The sequence below is a fragment of the Salmo salar genome, chromosome ssa19 (assembly GCF_905237065.1).
Source record: "Salmo salar chromosome ssa19, Ssal_v3.1, whole genome shotgun sequence".
NCBI classification, from domain to species: Eukaryota; Metazoa; Chordata; class Actinopteri; order Salmoniformes; family Salmonidae; genus Salmo; species Salmo salar.
In genome coordinates this window covers 78,960,919-78,979,535 of record NC_059460.1, presented here as the reverse complement: position 1 = coordinate 78,979,535, position 18,617 = coordinate 78,960,919, and the positions used below count along the sequence as shown (strand labels likewise).

The 18,617-nt window shown below is 43.0% G+C and overlaps 1 protein-coding gene across 2 annotated transcripts in view; it reads right to left on the bottom strand.

The window, feature by feature from the left end:
* Nucleotides 1-17,525, bottom strand: part of LOC106579677 (collagen alpha-1(XVIII) chain) — a 95,844-nt gene extending 78,319 nt beyond the window's left edge. Inside the window, exons 1-2 of one of the 2 annotated variants that reach the window (XM_014159808.2) lie at nt 17,192-17,525; nt 17,012-17,088 (exon numbers count right to left, since the gene is read on the bottom strand). In XM_014159808.2, coding sequence (XP_014015283.1) covers nt 17,012-17,088; nt 17,192-17,202 — 88 coding nt within the window. In that variant the 5' untranslated portion in view covers nt 17,203-17,525. The remainder of the gene's footprint in view (nt 1-17,011; nt 17,089-17,191) is intronic. The other variant, XM_014159807.2, reaches the window with a different exon arrangement.
* Nucleotides 17,526-18,617: the final 1,092 nt, after the last annotated feature.

Sequence of the window (18,617 nt, the reverse complement as noted above, 5' to 3'; positions counted from 1 at the left end):
CACTAATTGTACTTTCACCCATTCATTTCTAATGACCGGTCATTTTTAACCGGGAACACCACAGGTGTACAAAAGTTAAATAAAAGACCCAAAATGTAATGAAAATCATCACAATGTATTTTGTGTGTTCAGATGCCCTGTGTGGACAAGGTCATGGAATCTTATCACAATCAGATTAAATTAACTACATTTTTCAGAGAGAAATACTTGTAAATCGGTCCAATTTGACCGGAACACAGCAGGAGGGTTAAGAACAAATTCTTATTTACAATGACAGCCTACACCGGGCCAAACCCTAACCTGGACGACGCTGGGCCACTTGTGAGCCGCCCTATAGTTAAAGGATCAGAGCCCTGAAGAACCAACCACCTGGACAGGCACGTCACAACCCATACACTGAACAGTAATTCTGTCTTGCAATTACCATTAATCTTCCCTTTATGTGTTTGTACCCACAGAAGCACATCTAAATCAACAAGAGGTTATAAAAGTGATTTTCTAACGCTTCCACCAAAATAGTTCCAAATGAGATTCATGCCAACACAGTCCAGGTAATGGGGTCCTGAGACAAATGTTACAACTCAAGCCCTCTTCACCTGATCTTAGACTGTCCAGATTGAGAATTTGGCCTCTTTGGCTGCCAGGGCCTGTATAACAGAGGAGAGAGCTGTTACTTTCTCGGCTCTTTGATGCCAAACAGCACTAAACATCTGAACTCTGACTCACTTCCACTAGTTGTAAATTGCTGAAATATAGATCCACAAAATGTTATGAAAGATGAGAGCATCTGAGGAGCGCCATGCCAGCTTTATGGTCAGCGGTCTTCAAATGACGGACAACGTTCTACTGAAGAGACTTCTTAGAAACTTCTAAGACATTTCTTGTTTATTTGCAAGAGGAAAATGTTGTATACTGTTACCAGGCCAATATGGAGTGCTCTGCATGTGCCAAATAGGAGTAATTGGAATTTTTACATTCAGTTTATCTTGTAAATTTCCTTCTTTGCCTCCGGTCTTTCTCTCTCCTTTGACCGTCTGTTTCTACTTATGTCACCCCCTCTCTCTTTTCAAGTTTAGAATGAGGGATCACCTTGACGCGGAAGGTAAACATCCAACAACTCAGAGTTGAAAGGTTTTGTTTTCAATTCTAGTCATGGCGGAGGACACCCCACTCCCTTCTCTAAAAACGTTACAAGACCGACCCGAAAAAGCTACGACTACAATAATCAACCGTTCCCTTCGCATGCCCCTGTTACACACCAAGTAGTGGAGTAGAGAGATTGCATCATCCGATGGAAAATTCAATGGAAATTTGCTTCACACAAGTCAAAACTAACTGAGAGAAGGGGAGTGTTGGGAAAATGAAAAGCAGTCGGCCAGCCATTAAAAACATGACCCTGGGAGAGAGAGAGAGAGAGAGAGACGAGGAATAAGAAGGTTTGATACACTGCCTGAGGATGTTGAATAACTTCACATGAAGTTTACTGAGAATATCTAGTTGCCATGGGAACAATTAAACACGAAGTAAGGTTAAAAAAGAAGCAGATCCATTCAGAACAAAGTGTATTGTTTGTGTGAGGTCTGTGACTATAAACTAAAGTGAGGATCACAACCGCAGTTTATTGTGAAACAAATGCTGTTTCAACAGATCTATTTAGACCGGTGTGGTCATCTTACAAACATTTCAACTGACTAGCTAGTCTTAGGAAATAAATTGTTATTTCTTCTTTCTTTCAGTCAAATACACATGACTGGCCATTTAAAAGTGGCATGCGAACGTCTACGGACGTCCTGTCAGCAATAAAGGGCCCCACTTTGTAGAAGGGCTCCCCAAGACATGTCCCTCGTCACAAACAATAAGGATTTCTCCCCACATTTAGCTAAATGGGTGCTAGGGTCTGTTCGTTGCCATGGTACTCCCTCATTGCATTCTTCCCCTTGTGCCAAACTCCCGTCTCTTATCCCTCCCCATCACTATGACCACAAGATCCTCCGAGACATGTGACACTGGATTATGGGTATGTTTATGGTTACCCACAAAGCAGCAGGGGAGGACTGGCATCCGTGCCCGCCCGCAGTTGCTGACAAGTGGCTCCTCTAACCCAGAAGTCTCTGCTCTAACCATTAACATTAGGTAAAACGCTGGCCCAGAACACCGCTAGGGTAAACCCTGACCCTGGACACCGCTAGGGTAAACCCTGGCCCTGAACACCGCTAGGGTAAACCCTGGCCCTGGACACCGCTAGGGTAAACCCTGGCCCTGGACACCGCTAGGGTAAACCCTGGCCCTGGACACCGCTAGGGTAAACCCTGGCCCAGGACACCGCTAGGGTAAACCCTGGCCCTGGACACCGCTAGGGTAAACCCTGGCCCTGGACACCGCTAGGGTAAACCCTGGCCCTGGACACCGCTAGGGTAAACCCTGACCCTGGACACCGCTAGGGTAAACCCTGGCCCTGGACACCGCTAGGGTAAACCCTGGCCCTGGACACCGCTAGGGTAAACCCTGGCCCAGAACACCGCTAGGGTAAACGCTGGCCCAGAACACCGCTAGGGTAAACCCTGGCCCTGAACACCGCTAGGGTAAACCCTGGCCCTGGACACCGCTAGGGTAAACCCTGGCCCTGGACACCGCTAGGGTAAACCCTGGCCCTGGACACCGCTAGGGTAAACCCTGGCCCTGGACACCGCTAGGGTAAACCCTGGCCCTGGACACCGCTAGGGTAAACCCTGGCCCAGAACACCGCTAGGGTAAACCCTGGCCCTGGACACCGCTAGGGTAAACCCTGGCCCTGGACACCGCTAGGGTAAACCCTGGGCCTGGACACCACTTCCACTTGCTCCCGAGTGACGCAGCGGTCTGACGCATCTCAGTGCTTGAGGCATCACTACAAACCCTGGTTTGATTCCAGGCTGTATCACAACCGGCTATGATTGGGAGTCCCATAGGGCAGCGCACAATTGGCCCGGCATCGTCCGGGTTAAATAAGAATTTGTTCTTAACTGACTTACCTAGTTAAATAGAGGTTAAATAAAACATTCTAAAACCCATAGGTATTGTGTTCATTCAAAACACATTGTCAGAAAAGCACCCACCCTTCCCTTAGCCAAGAGTTCAACATAATACTCTCCATACATTATACTGTGTCAACACACTCGCTCTGTGCCCAAAACGAACTCCTACCTTGACGGCACACTTAACAAAGTTATGCTCAATACACCCACAATGGAACGATTTCACAGTCAATGATATCTCAAGAACGGTGAATGGAGAGGGAATCGGAGTTTATATTTCATTCTCAGGGTTTTTCAGAGCATTTTATATCACGGGTTGCCAGGTATGCTCCGCCTGCATTGTGTTTCCCGTTAAAACCACAGCGTGCAGAATCCCCTTGACTTCGCATGGATGCCAGGTCTGACTGAGCTGTTACAGTATGCCAGTATCTACAGGAACACAACACACTTTATATCCAAACAACTTTACCACCAAGTACAGAAAACACTCTAGTATTTGCTTGTGGACTTTGGCTTCAGATTGTCATCTGTGGCCTAACACTTACGGGTCATTAACATCTTGACTAGGGAGGGGAAATTGACAGTGGGCCATGCAGGGAAGCGTGTAACCTCCATGACATCTTACTCTGAAAAACACACGCTTCGTTTCCATTCAAAGTAAAATGGCTGATTGTTTTAGAAGAAGAAATGTGGGAGAAAACATTGTTGAGTCAAGATAACAGACGGTTAACTCAAGACACAAAGCTGAGTGATGGAGATACAGGTACATATTTAAAAGTACCATAAGGGCCTGCCGAGTGGTGCAGTGGTCTAAGGCGTCACTACAGACCTGGGTTCGATCCCAGGCTGTATCACAAACGGCCGTGATCGGGAGTCCCATAGGGTGGCGCACAATTGTCTCAGCGTCGTCTGTGTTAGGGGAGGGTTTGGCCGGTGAGGTTTTACTTGGCTCATGCAGGCTGACCTCGGTCATCAGTTGAACAGTCTTTCCTCTGACACATTGGTGCGGCTGGCTTCCGGGGATAAGTGGGCGGGTGTTAGAAGAAGTTCAGTTTGGCAGGTCATGTTTCGGAGGACACATGACTCGACCTTTGCCTCTCGAGCCCGTTGGGGGAGTTGCAGAGATGAGACAAAATCAAAAAATGGGGGAAAACATAAATAAAAAGTCATATTGAGCATTGAATGATACAATAATCATGACAATTACATCTGCATTTAAACGAGATCAACACAGTCAAAGTCATTTGTGTCAATATTTATCATGGATGTGTTTTTGGAAGAGTCCCATAGGACATAATAATAGCTTGTTTCTGACGATCCCCATAACATTATGTCAGATCCATCACAATAGAATGACTGTGGGCAGCTCATCATTACAGAGCATAACAGACAGCTCCACCTCTCTCAGGACATATAATACATACAATACAATCATAATAATTACTGTTCAGCGAGGGGCAGTCTTTAGTTATACAGCAGTACTATTGAGAGCATCTTGACCGGTTGTATCACCGCTTGCTATGGCAACTACTTGTCATCCGACTAACAAGGCGCTACAGAGTATAGTGCGTACGGCCCAGCACATCATTGGGACCAAGCGTCCTTTCATCCAGTACCTCTATACCAGGCGGTGTCAGAGGAAGGCCCAAAAAATTGCCAAAGACTCCAGCCACCCAAGTCATAGACTGTTCTCTCTGCTACCGCACGGCAAGCGGTACCAATGCACCAAGTCTGGAACCAATAGGACCCTGAACAGCTTCTACCCCCAATCCATAAGACTACTAACTAGTTAGTTAAATAGTTAACCAATAGCTACCCGGACTATTTGCATTGACCTTTTTGACACTAACTCTTTAGACTCATCACATACGCTGCTGTTACTGTGTATTATCTATCCTGTTGACTAGTCCCTTTATCCCTACCTATATGTACATACAGTATCTACCTCAATGACCTCGTACCCCTGCACATCCACTCGGTACTGGTACCCCGTATACATAGACAAGTTATCATTGTGTATTTATTCCTTGTGTTATTATTTTTCAATGAATTTAACAACAACAAAAAATCTCTGCATTGTTGAGAAGGGCCCGTAAGTCAGTATTTCACTGTTAGTCTACACCTGTTGTTTACAAAGCATGTGACAAATAACATTTGATTTGATAAAGATTCCAAACAAACGAAAGGCATCATGGCCACCAAAACCAGCTGCCTCTCCGAGCTGGCACTCTGACTGATCATCATCTACTTGGCAGCCACTGATGTGTTTATCACCCAGGCTCAGCACCTGGACATAGCGTTGCATATAATCAATGCGGTGCCTGTTAATTTCTCATCGAATCACAGCCTACTTCGCCAAACGGGTGATGATTTAACAAGCGCATTCGCGAAAAAAGCACTGTCGTTGCACCAATGTGCACCTAACCATAAACATCAATGCCTTTCTTAAAATCAATACACAGAAGTATATATTTTAAACCTGCATATTTAGTTAATATTGCCTGCTAACATGAATTTATTTTAACTAGGAAAATTGTGTCACTTTTCTTGCGTTCAGTGCAAGCAGAGTCAGGGTATATGCAGCAGTTTGGGCCGCCTGGCTCGTAGCGAACTGTGTAAAGACCATTTCTTCCTAACAAAGACCGTAATTAATTTCCCAGAATTTTACATAATTATGACATAACATTGGAGGTTGTGCAATGTAACAGCAATTTTTAGACTTAAGGTTGCCGCCCGTTCGATAAAATACGGTTCCGTATTTCACTGAAAGAATAAACGTTTAGTTTTCTGTGTGATTATTATATTATAATTAAGTCTATGATTTGATATTTGATAGAGCAGTCTGACTGAGCGGTGGTAGGCAGCAGCATGCTCGTAAGCATTCATTCAAACAGCACTTTCCTGCATTTGCCAGCAGCTCTTCGCTGTGCTTCAAACATTGTGCTGTTTATGACTTCAAGCCTATCAACTCCCGAGATTAGGCTGGCAATACTTAAGTGCCTATAAGAACATCCAATAGTCAAAGGTACAGTGCCTTGCGAAAGTATTCGGCCCCCTTGAACTTTTCGACCTTTTGCCACATTTCAGGCTTCAAACATAAAGATATAAAACTGTAATTTTTTGTGAAAAATCAACAACAAGTGGGACACAATTATGAAGTGGAACGAAATTGATTGGATATTTCAAACTTTTTTAACAAATAAAAAACTGAAAAATTGGCCGTGCAAAATTATTCAGCCCCTTTACTTTCAGTGCTGCAAACTCTCTCCAGAAGATCAGTGAGGATCTCTGAATGATCCAATGTTGACCTAAATGACTAATGATGATAAATTTAATCCACCTGTGTGTAATCAAGTCTCCGTATAAATGCACCTGCTCTGTGATAGTCGCAGAGGTCCGTTTAAAGCGCAGAGAGCATCATGAAGAACAAGGAACACACCAGGCAGGTCCGAGATACTGTTGTGGAGAAGTTTAAAGCCGGATTTGGATACAAAAAGATTTCCCAAGCTTTAAACATCCCAAGGAGCACTGTGCAAGCGATAATATTGAAATGGAAGGAGTATCAGACCACTGCAAATCTACGAAGACCCGGCCGTCCCTCTAAACTTTCAGCTCATACAAGGAGAAGACTGATCAGAGATGCAGCCAAGAGGCCCATGATCACTCTGGATGAACTGCAGAGATCTACAGGTGAGGTGGGAGACTCTGTCCATAGGACAACAATCAGTCGTATACTGCACAAATCTGGCCTTTATGGAAGAGTGGCAAGAAGAAAGCCATTTCTTAAAGATATCCATAAAAAGTGTCGTTTAAAGTTTGCCACTAGCCACCTGGGAGACACACCAAACATGTGGAAGAAGGTGCTCTGGTCAGATGAAACCAAAATCGAACTTTTTGGCAACAATGCAAAACGTTATGTTTGGCGTAAAAGCAACACAGCTCATCACCCTGAACACACCATCCCCACTGTCAAACATGGTGGTGGCAGCATCATGGTTTGGGCCTGCTTTTCTTCAGCAGGGGCAGGGAAGATGGTTAAAATTGATGGGAAGATGGATGGAGCCAAATGCAGGACCATTCTAGAAGAAAACCTGATGGAGTCTGCAAAAGACCTGAGACTGGGACGGAGATTTGTCTTCCAACAAGACAATGATCCAAAAGATAAAGCAAAATCTACAATGGAATGGTTCACAAATAAATATATCCAGGTGTTAGAATGGCCAAGTCAAAGTCCAGACCTGAATCCAATCGAGAATCTGTGGAAAGAACTGAAAACTGCTGTTCACAAACGCTCTCCATCCAACCTCACTGAGCTCGAGCTGTTTTGCAAGGAGGAATGGGCAAAAATTTCAGTCTCTCGATGTGCAAAACTGATAGAGACATACCCCAAGCGACTTACAGCTGTAATCGCAGCAAAAGGTGGTGCTACAAAGTATTAACTTAAGGGGGCTGAATAATTTTGCACACCCAATTTTTCAGTTTTTTATTTGTTAAAAAAGTTTGAAATATCCAATAAATTTCGTTCCACTTCATGATTGTGTCCCACTTGTTGTTGATTCTTCACAAAAAATTACAGTTTTATATCTTTATGTTTGAAGCCTGAAATGTGGCAAAAGATCGAAAAGTTCAAGGGGGCCGAATACTTTCGCAAGGCACTGTATATGAAATACAAATGGTATAGAGAGAAATAGTCCTATAAGTCCTATAATAACTACAACCTAAAACTTCTTAACTGGGAATATTGAAGACTCATGTTAAAAGGAACCACCAGCTTTCATATGTTCTCATGTTCTGAGCAAGGAACTTAAACTTTAGCTTTTTTACATGGCACATATTGCACTTTTACTTTCTTCTCCAACACTGTGTTTTTGCATTATTTAAACCAAATTGAACATGTTTCATTATTTATTAGAGACTAAATTGATTTAATTTATGTATTATATTAAGTTAAAATAAAAGTGTTCATTGTTCATTCAGTATTTTTGTAATTGTCATCATTACAAATATATATATACAAATCGGCATCGGCTTTTTTTGGTCCTCCAATAATCTGTATCGAAAAATCAGATTCTCTCTCTCTCTCTCTCTCTCTCTCTCTCTCTCTCTCCCCCCCCCCCCACATTGGAAAGGTTCTAACTGAACCTCACCCAAAAAGTATGCACTCACTACTGTATAAGTCGCTCTGGATAAGAGTGTCTGATAGAATGTAAATAGTACATTCTGAAATGTTGTGAGACCTTGGATTTGTTTCTGATAAGGATGTTCATTAACCATGCTGGGAGGCACAGCTGGTCAGTGACCAGAGCATTGAGAGGTCAAGGCTAGAACAACAACAGTGACCACAGGGAATCCCCCTAGCCGGGTGACCTCAAATGACCTTACACGTGGACTGCCTGTGCTTACGCAGAGTGCTGATATGTTATCTCCAACCAAAAACCGTTTAAAGTTGATGATGAAAGCTTCTTAAACAGCAACAGCTGAGGCGCTAATCATACAAGCAGCGTTTGAAGGATGCGCCACCCACTGGAGTCCCAAAGCAACTTGATAAATCTGTAGGCTGCAGACGGCTGCTCTGTCATTAGGGGAACCCCTCTCTATAGTCTCATCACATCTGGTAAGAGAGAGAACAAACACAGCGACGTGCAGCAGTACCGACTTCTATCAACAACCAGACGGGACGCCTGCTGCCTGTACTTCTAAAGGCTTCTCAGGGCTCAGATGAGAAGAAAGACTCTCTCTCTCTCTCTGGTAAGGTTAGAGCGGTATCCAGATGTTCATACCGTTTCTGTACCATATTACTGGAAGTGCACACAAGGTGACAACGACGCATAAAACAATTTAGGCAACAGGGATCTTGATCCAGGAGGGGATTGAATGTCTCTTCTGTAACCAAGCTTTGTTCACATTGGCAGTTGGAAGTGACTCAAATCCTATTTTTTTGCATTTCATATTCAAATCTGTTCTTTTTCCTGCAGTCTGAACAGCCAAAAAGCACATGGAATCGGATATGTCAAGCCACATTTCAAACCTTCATCGGTGGTTCGAAGTCTGATACAAATCTGATTCCTGGCCATGTGACTTAATGGTCAAATCTGATTCCTGGCCATGTGACTTGTGTCTGAATGGTCCAATCTGATTCCTGGCCATGTGACTTGTGTCTGAATGGTCCAATCTGTTTCCTGGCCATGTGACATGTGTCTGAATGGTCCAATCTGATTCCTGGCCATGTGACATGTGTCTGAATGGTCCAATCTGTTTCCTGGCCATGTGACATGTGTCTGAATGGTCCAATCTGTTTCCTGGCCATGTGACATGTGTCTGAATGGTCCAATCTGATTCCTGGCCATGTGACTTGTCTCTGAACAGTTAAGTCTGATTCCTGGCCATGTGACTTGTGTCTGAACAGTCAAATATGATTTGATGTCAAATATGATGTCTGAACAGTTAAATCTGATTAATTTGCCCTCAAATGTGTCAAATATGATGTCTGAACGGTTAAATCAGATTAATTTTTCCTCAAATGTGTGGAAAATTATCCCGTTGGTATTTCTAAATACCCCAGTATACGGTATATCACCAAGATTATCTCTGGTCTCATAGAAACAGACACCTGCTTCTTTTCCACCACATCTTTCCAGTCTGACAGTGACTCTCCAGATCGGGATAAATCTCCCATCAGGCCTCTGTCTGTCCCGTGGCTCCAAGGCATTCCATGGGCTCTCCCAGACAAACTTAAACATTTCATACAGGTTTCACCTATTAATTTATGGATTTGAGGCACTTCTAAAACCTTTGGAATGTGGCCTAATGTAGGAACATTTTCTTTCTTAGTTTAAGGCAACATTCAGCTCTCTTTGGAAGGAGAGGCTCAAAGCCAAGGTTCTTTCCTGGTGAATAAAGGTTAGATAAATAAATGCCGGCCTGATAAAAATAAAAGGGGGAGAGGGAGGGGGCCATGTTGCATTTGATTCAAGACCTCAAAATGAAAGAGAGAAAACATTTTTGGCACTAGGCTCTGATGAACAAAGCTGTGATTTCAACAGACAGATTAATGCAACAATAGGAGAATTAATGAGAGATGAATGTAAAGAGAGCAGGAATTAGATATCAACACCAGTCACCACAGTAAATTGCAGTCCCTCCAGGATTTCGCAGGGATTTTTTGTGATATTTGTGGGGGGGATTACTGTGGCAATTCTGACACTTTGCATTGCAATGTGCAATGATTTGGTCTAATTTGTCGGAAAATCGCGCTGACAAGGGAAAAGGTTTGTTGATCTGTGGCTTGATAGCAATAGTACTCTTACAATAGCTTACATAAAGGTCCCACCTTCTCCCCTTCCCCTGCCTGCCTGGCCATTTCTCCCACACATGTTCACACACACACTGTCCGTTTGGGGAGAGGAGAGAGGACTAAACTGAGCTGCCCAGTTTGATGAATATCCATCTTCATCCTCCTCTGCTTAATATTGTCCAGAGTTTGGGAGGGTTTGGAACTTGGAATGCAGAAATTGTTTCGCATTTCAAGTCAAATACAGCCGTGGCGTCCAAAGTCTGTTTTTCAATCAGGAAGAGACAGAGGGAGCAAAGATTTACATATTACAAAAATAAAGGTTTATCATGTGTGGCCTGGGCCCCACTTGTATGTCTCTTTTACTGAAAGAAAGCGCTAAATCATCTTTATTACATGTCTAAGTACAGGACATCAGATACAAAAATCCCCTCTCTGCTTTTCACTCAAATTCTAGACAGGAATATGGGAGTGACGCAAATCAGGGATTTATGGCAAGGTAGCCTAGCAACATCACCACAGTCTCATCAGCAATGGACGATGGCTTACTTAAAGGGATAGTTCAGCCCAAAAAGAAAGCTCATCTGTATAAACTCAGCTCGTCTTTGGACCACATAAAGGGAAAGTCCACTCAAAAAACTATATTTTGGTATTTGTTTCATTAGTCCACTGTTGATAGAGTCCCAAAATGTTTTGCATGTCAGCAGTCGAGATAAGATATTCAACCTTCAAGAAGTATAGTGTCACCAGCCACATCATCATATGATGCAAACTGAGGTGTTGAGTCTGTTGATATTCAGTATTGGCCATGCCGCTGTGAGGGGTGATGCAGTCTGATTTCTGGGCCTACTACTTCCTCACAGCCAGGACAGAGCTGCCACTCATCCTTCATTACAGCTAACCTTAGCAGCCTGGTGGGAGGCCTCTCTCCCTCTCTGTTGTCCCGACATGGGAGCAGCCGTGGGTGGACAAACGAACCACCCGGTCCAGAAGTAAGAGTATACAGGTACACACACACATTTTTAGCATGCTTCTAAGTGATACATCTTATCTGTGTAGAATATATGTGCAGTATCATGAGACACTGTGCAGACGTTTACATTCATTTCAGGAAAGCAACTCTTTGAAAGCGTACATTTCCTAAAAATACATACAGCATCAGCAACAGCCCTCAGCTCCCCTCCTGAGGAGAATCAATTGTTGGTCCTCACACGGAATAAGCATGTCAGTACAGAATAATGAACAAATCTAGGAACGCCAAGCGAGGCGGCCATCTCTGACGGCGCCGGAAGTAAATCTATGGTATAGTAAGGTGCTGTTAGGCTCCGGGTGACGCGACTGAAAACCAGCTGCGCCACCTCATAGTCATCATCATTACAGCCACTAGTGAAACACATGGGATTACTTTTCCTGCCTGCAACGGTTCTCTCTTAGAAGAGATATATAGGCTACTACATACAGTACAGACTAGGTTACAGGAATATAGTTATGTCAGCACTATTTGGAGATGAATCATTGTGCTCCTCTTTTGAATAACGTCCATTGTCTCTGTGTTTATTAAAATAGTCCCATAAACATCTTTAAGCGAGTCTTTTGCATGTGTGGACCAGATGCAAGGCGCCAACACTAAGCAGATTGCCAAATTCCACCCACCTTCCCATTAACATGAGTAGGCCGCCTTCACACACGCTGTAGGACCTAAGCATCTAAAATGTTAAGGTCCTGGCTCCATTGTATAAAGACATTCGACATAATCCCTTTAAATGGTGCATTTTTGAGGCTCTAATTAGCCTATTGAAGGATTTAACGGTAGATAAACAGATCATTAGTATAACAACAGATTTAGGTTTAAGAGGCATCAGTCTTCAACCTTAATCTGAATTGGAAATGCTTAATCATACATTTAGACTTGGGGTAGCACTAAGGCCGGAATGGCGCATTGTGCCGGCTGAGTGATCAAATCCACATTAACAAGCATTAAGAGAGACAAACCACCATGAGTGAATTCCCACAAACTCATTTTACGATGTCTCTACAAGAAAAACAACCTAACTTCTACAGCTGCATTGCTTGCTGTTTGGGGTTTTAGGCTGGGTTTCTGTACAGCACTTTGTGACATCATTTTTATTTATTTATTTTTTATTTCACCTTTATTTAACCAGGTAGGCAAGTTTAGAACAAGTTCTCATTTACAATTGCTGTGACGATCGTCGTAATGAGGAGACCAAGGTGCAGCGTGTTGAGTGCTCATGACTAATATTTATTATAACTCAGAACACTAAATCAAAACAACAAACAAAGGAAAACGAACGTCACATTCTGCAGGCTTTACTGAGCTGTACAAAAACAAGATCCCACACAGAAGGAGGGGAAAAAAAAGGGCTGCCTAAGTATGATTCCCAATCAGAGACAACGATAGACAGCTGCCTCTGATTGGAAACCATACTCAGCCAAAACAAAGAAATACAATGACATAGAATGCCCACCCCATATCACACCCTGACCTAACCAAACAGAGAAAAACGGCTCTCTCAGGTCAGGGCGTGACAATTGCGACCTGGCCAAGATAAAGCAAGCAGTTTGACACATACAACAACACAGAGTTACATATGGAGTAAAACAAACATACAGTCAATAATATTGTAGAAAAATAAGTCTATATACAAAGTGAGCAAATGAGGTGAGATAAGGGAGGTAAAGGCAAAAAAGGCCATGGTGGCGAAGTAAATACAATATAGCAAGTAAAACACTGGAATGGTAGATTTGCAGTGGAAGAAAGTGCAAAGTAGAAATAGAAATAATGGGGTGCAAAGGAGCAAAATAAATAAATAAATAAATAAATACAGTAGGGGAAGAGGTAGTTGTTTGGGCTAAATTATAGATGGGCTATGTACAGGTGCAGTGATCTGTGAGCTGCTCTGACAGCTGGTGCTTAAAGCTAGTGAGGGAGATAAGTGTTTCCAGTTTTAGAGATTTTTGTAGTTCGTTCCAGTCATTGGCAGGAGAGAACTGGAAGGAGAGGTGGCCGAAGGAGGAATTGGCTTTGTGGGTGACTAGAGAGATATACCTGCTGGAGCGCGTGCTACAGGTGGGTGCTGCTATGGTGACCAGCGAGCTGAGATAAGGGGGAACTTTACCTAGCAGGGTCTTGTAGATGACCTGGAGCCAGTGGGTTTGGCGACGAGTATGAAGCGAGGGCCAGCCAACGGGAGCGTACAGGTCGCAGTGGTGGGTAGTGTATGGGGCTTTGGTGACAAAACGGATGGCACTGTGATAGACTGCATCCAATTTATTGAGTAGGGTATTGGAGGCTATTTTGTAAATGACATCGCCGAAGTCGAGGATCGGTAGGATGGTCAGTTTTACGAGGGTATGTTTGGCAGCATGAGTGAAAGATGCTTTGTTGCGAAATAGGAAGCCAATTCTAGATTTAACTTTGGATTGGAGATGTTTGATGTGAGTCTGGAAGGAGAGTTTACAGTCTAACCAGACACCTAGGTATTTGTAGTTGTCCACATATTCTAAGTCAGAACCGTCCAGAGTAGTGATGCTGGACGGGCGGGCAGGTGCAGGCAGCGATCGGTTGAAGAGCATGCATTTAGTTTTACTTGTATTTAAGAGCAGTTGGAGGCCACGGAAGGAGAGTTGCATGGCATTGAAGCTCGTCTGGAGGGTAGTTAACACAGTGTCCAAAGAAGGGCCAGAAGTATACAGAATGGTGTCGTCTGATGTAAAGAGGGCTTTAATAAATACATTTTTATTGATTGATTAATTAACTAGCTATGCCAGTACCTCATACTCTTGGTATGTGCTCATTATGATGACACACACTTAACCAGGTATTTGTCTAGGACTAGGCTGATAAGAAAGCCATTAGGGCTAATCCTTATCACTACACATGGAGTCTACAACAGCTGCGTTTAGACAGCCAGCCCACTTTTGACCAATCACATCAAGATCCTTTCATATCAGATCTTTTTCAGAGCTGATCTGATTGGTCAAAAGACCAATTAGGGAGAAAAAAAGATCAAATTCGGGCTGCCTGTGTAAAAACAGCCATACTTCAGGGAACAAGAGATGGTTAAAAAGTATAGGTGGTGGGTAGGCTACAGCACAAAACTCCAAAATGGGTAATACCAGCTCGATTTCAACAAATACACAAAGATGGAACCTTTTCTAGGCGACAGCTTTGTTTGTTCCAGTATTTACTGCGTACATGTGCCTAGAAATAATTGTCCCTTACGGTCTCGTCTGGCAAAAGCAGACGGGATAATTTTTTATTCCAAAAAAGTGAATAATCTTTGAGCAGTTTATGAGTAATGGCACGGCCACGAACCGAACAGCTGATATCCCCTGCGCCGTGATCCATAACAAATACAGTTGAGGAAACTGTCAAATGTCATGTGAAAACAACTAAAGCTGCTTCATTAAATAGTACTCGCAAAACATCAGTTTCAACGTCAACAGTGAAGAGGCGACTCCGGGATGCTGGCCTTCTAGGCAGAATTCCTCTGTCCAGTGTCTGTGTTCGTTTGCCCATCTTAATCTTTTCTTTTTATTGGCCAGTCTGAGATATGGCTTTTTCTTTGCAACTCTGCCTAGAAGGCCAGCATCCCGGAGTCGCCTCTTCACTGTTGACATTGAGACTGGTGTTTTCCGGGTACTATTTAATGAAGCTGCCAGTTGAGGCATCTGTTTCTCAAACTAGACACTCTAATGTACTTGTCCTCTTGCTCAGTTGTGCACCGGGGCCTCACACTCCTCTTTCTATTCTGGTTAGAGCCAGTTTGCACTGTTCTGTGAAGCATTGTACGAGATCTTCAGTTTCTTGGCAATTTCTCGCATGGAATAGCAATAATTTCTCAGAACAAGAATAGACTGACGAGTTTCAGAAGAAAGTACTTTGTTTCTGGCCATTTTGAGCCTGTAATCGAATCCACAAATGCTGATGCTCCAGATACTCCAACTAGTTTTATTGCTTCTTTAATCGCACAACAGTTTTCAGCTGTGCTAACATAATTGCAAAAGTGTTTTCTAAAGATCAATTAGCCTTTTAAAATGATAAACTTGGATTAGCTAACACAACGTGCCATTGGAACACAGGAGTGATGGTTGCTGATAATGGGCCTCTGTACCCCTATGTAGATATTCCATAAAAAATGTCTACAATGTATTTCTGATCAATTTGATGTTATTTTAATGGTAAAAAATGTGCTTTTCTTTCAAAAACAAGGACATTTCTAAGTGACCCCAAACTTTTGAATGGTAGTGTATACAATCCATGTCTCAATTGTCTCGTCTTAAAAATAATTATTTAACCTGTCTCCACCCCTTCATCTACACTGACTGAAGTGGATTTAACAAGTCACATCAACAAGGGATCATTGCTTTCACCTGGATTCACCTGGTCAGTCCATGTCACGGAAAGACCAGATGTTCATAATGTTTTGTACACTCAGCGTATATGATCTCCAGAGCTTGTCAAAACGGCATTCTGCGTGCGTTTCTACTGATGAAGAGCGACAGTAATTATCTGTCAGTCGGCACGTGGTCCTTTATCATGACGAGCCGTATATAACATTAATAAAATGAAGAAGCCTCATATCAACCCATGCATTGATCTCGAGTTGAAGTTTAAGCCAAGTCAGGGACCTGTCATTAGACAGATGCATACATGCTGGCACGCGCGCGCACAGAAACAGACAGACACACCCCAACACCATTTGAAAGTGTCATTTTTTGGGGCCAAGGCACAGAATCGGTCCCCACTGTCCTATACAATTCTAAATTCAATGATTTCTAGTGTTATATGCGGAAATGTATAGTAATAGAGCGCTCCCTCTAATGCTCCAACTCAATTACTGATGCAACAGGTAGCCTATGCGCTCCGTCAGAAAAAACACGTAGCCATCTGAAGATGACCCGTCTGCGTCCATGATTACACTGCAACACTAGTCTGTCTGTGTCAATTGCTTTCAGAGGCCAATGCATTAGCCTAGTTCGCTCACATCATGCATCACTTTGCTCTGTAGCAGGACCATTAATCACGGAGCAGTCGGTGACAGGTCAATGAATTGTCTCCGTAGACATAGAACGCACGGCACGCGCATCAGTATAAGCTCTCCAATTTGTTCCGCACTACGGACATTTTCCGGCTGCGCATTTTGTTATTAAGTGTCGCACTGTCAAGATATGAGATAAAGCTTTACCAGAATTACACGTTACGCAAATAATAATGGCATTGCTTGGTTTTACGCTTGGTTGTTGATGGTGTCAAAGACATGCGCTGCGTATTTACACCCACAAGGTTCATCCAACTCAGCAGTTTCATGCATCAGTCTGTATGACTTAAAAAGTAATCATGTTACAAACATTCTTAAATCCCAACACTAGACCCACAAAGAAAGCGTTTATGGACACATCACTCAGTTTCATAACGCTATAATAATTGCACAGGACCAATGTCCAAAAAAAGTGAAACTTTATGCAAAGGCATTGCACCAAGGAATGTTAGAATAGGATATGCATGATCACAAAATCGTATCACTAAACATGCACTGACTATGTGACTTCAAGCTATTAGGCAAAACATGCATGAATGAATGGACGCATATTTGCTAAGCTAAACTTTCTCACAGTTGCACAATAGCAAACCACTTGAGCCAAATGAGAGAGAACAGAACAAAATATGATGAGAGTGACATACCGTCCAGAAGGCGATATGCAGTCGACAGTTGGCAGTACCACAGTGTGAGGTGTATTCCAACGGACCACAGGGAGAGGCTGATGATAAAGAGGGGGGAAAAGTTAAGTATTTAGCTGAGTAAAAAAAAAAAAGTGGTTTGTCAAAACACTTTCAATAGGCGTAAAATATGCGTGAATTTACCGGGAAGTCATTTTCAGTGTTGGTAAGTCCACACAAAAGTCCTCTTGTTCCAATGTGATAGTGGTAAGAGTTGAAGCCCCGCTCTATCCTTCACTCACTCACTCACTCACTCACTCACTCTCTATTTAAAATGTCTCGATCTCCACTCACTCTCGGTTTCCTTGGACTGCCCGCAGTTCCAAATGAAACAAAGGCTCCTTTAGTCCTCCAGGACTAAAACACTGAAATCTGACTCCTCACAGTCGCTCCTCGTGGACTCTCCCCTCATATAGCGCTACTCCAGATTCAAATTAACGCACACCAACTTCCCTTCCTCCCTATTAAGGAGTGAGCTCTCTCTCCTACCTTTCTCCCGTTTTAAAATGGTTCTTATCTGGCCTTGAAATTAGAAAATATGCAACAGGCACAGACGCATACATTTTTTTGTATAAAAAAAAAGTGTCAGTTATCACTTGTAGATATTACATTTTTTTGTGATGAATATTCACATCACCGTTACCAAACCAGTTGAGGTCAGTGTTTATGGGGCTTTGGTTCGAGTGGGAAACCTGTCTACTACTTATACACTTCTGTTGACTTCTAATGTGGCTATAACCAAACCAAGTATTTATAAAAGAGTCATCATCAAAACATTTCGCTTTTTAAGAGAATATCTCCATTGGAAATGCAGTATATGGCGGCTCAACATTTTTAAAAGACTTCTTCCATCAACAGTAAGCAGTAACCACGGCGACAGAGTTGAGTCAAAAAACACTCACGGATACTGTAAACCTACACACTTATTTTGAATGTACAGCTGTTGACTGTCTGCACTTCAAGAAAGACCTTGGCACAGTCCATACCCACCACCACCCCTTGCCCGACCTTAGAGTGTGTTGGGTGCATAGTCAAGATGGAATCCAGCATCCAGGTCCCAAGAGCCTTGATGTCTGTCTGGAAGATGGCTTTGAAGAAGACAGCTCTGAAATTCCCTTCCCATCCACAGCCCAGACTGATACAGACGAGTCACAGCCATGAGGGATGCTATTTGAGGCCAAACCACTGATAGCCTCTCCTATCACAAATGTAGTTTACGAAAGTTCAACCAGGAAGGCTGGTCTGAATGATTGTTTCACGTCATCCAGTTAGCAGAACATAATTCACTTTTGTTTCCTATTCTACGGGGGCATAGTGGGAATGAATACAAACGTATCATCATCAGCTTAGCATCTTGTTTATCCTCTTTCCTTTTAGCCATGTGTGACATGTCATTCACCTATTTACCGTATAGCCTATAAGCACGACACAATTATGCTCATTCCTCTCGCTTGCTGTTCAGCCTATGGACTCACTCTTACAATTATCACCTTCCTTTCTCTCAACCAAAAGGCATAAATATGTCAACTTACCCATGTTCTCTCACTTGCTGTTTTTCAGCAACAGTTTT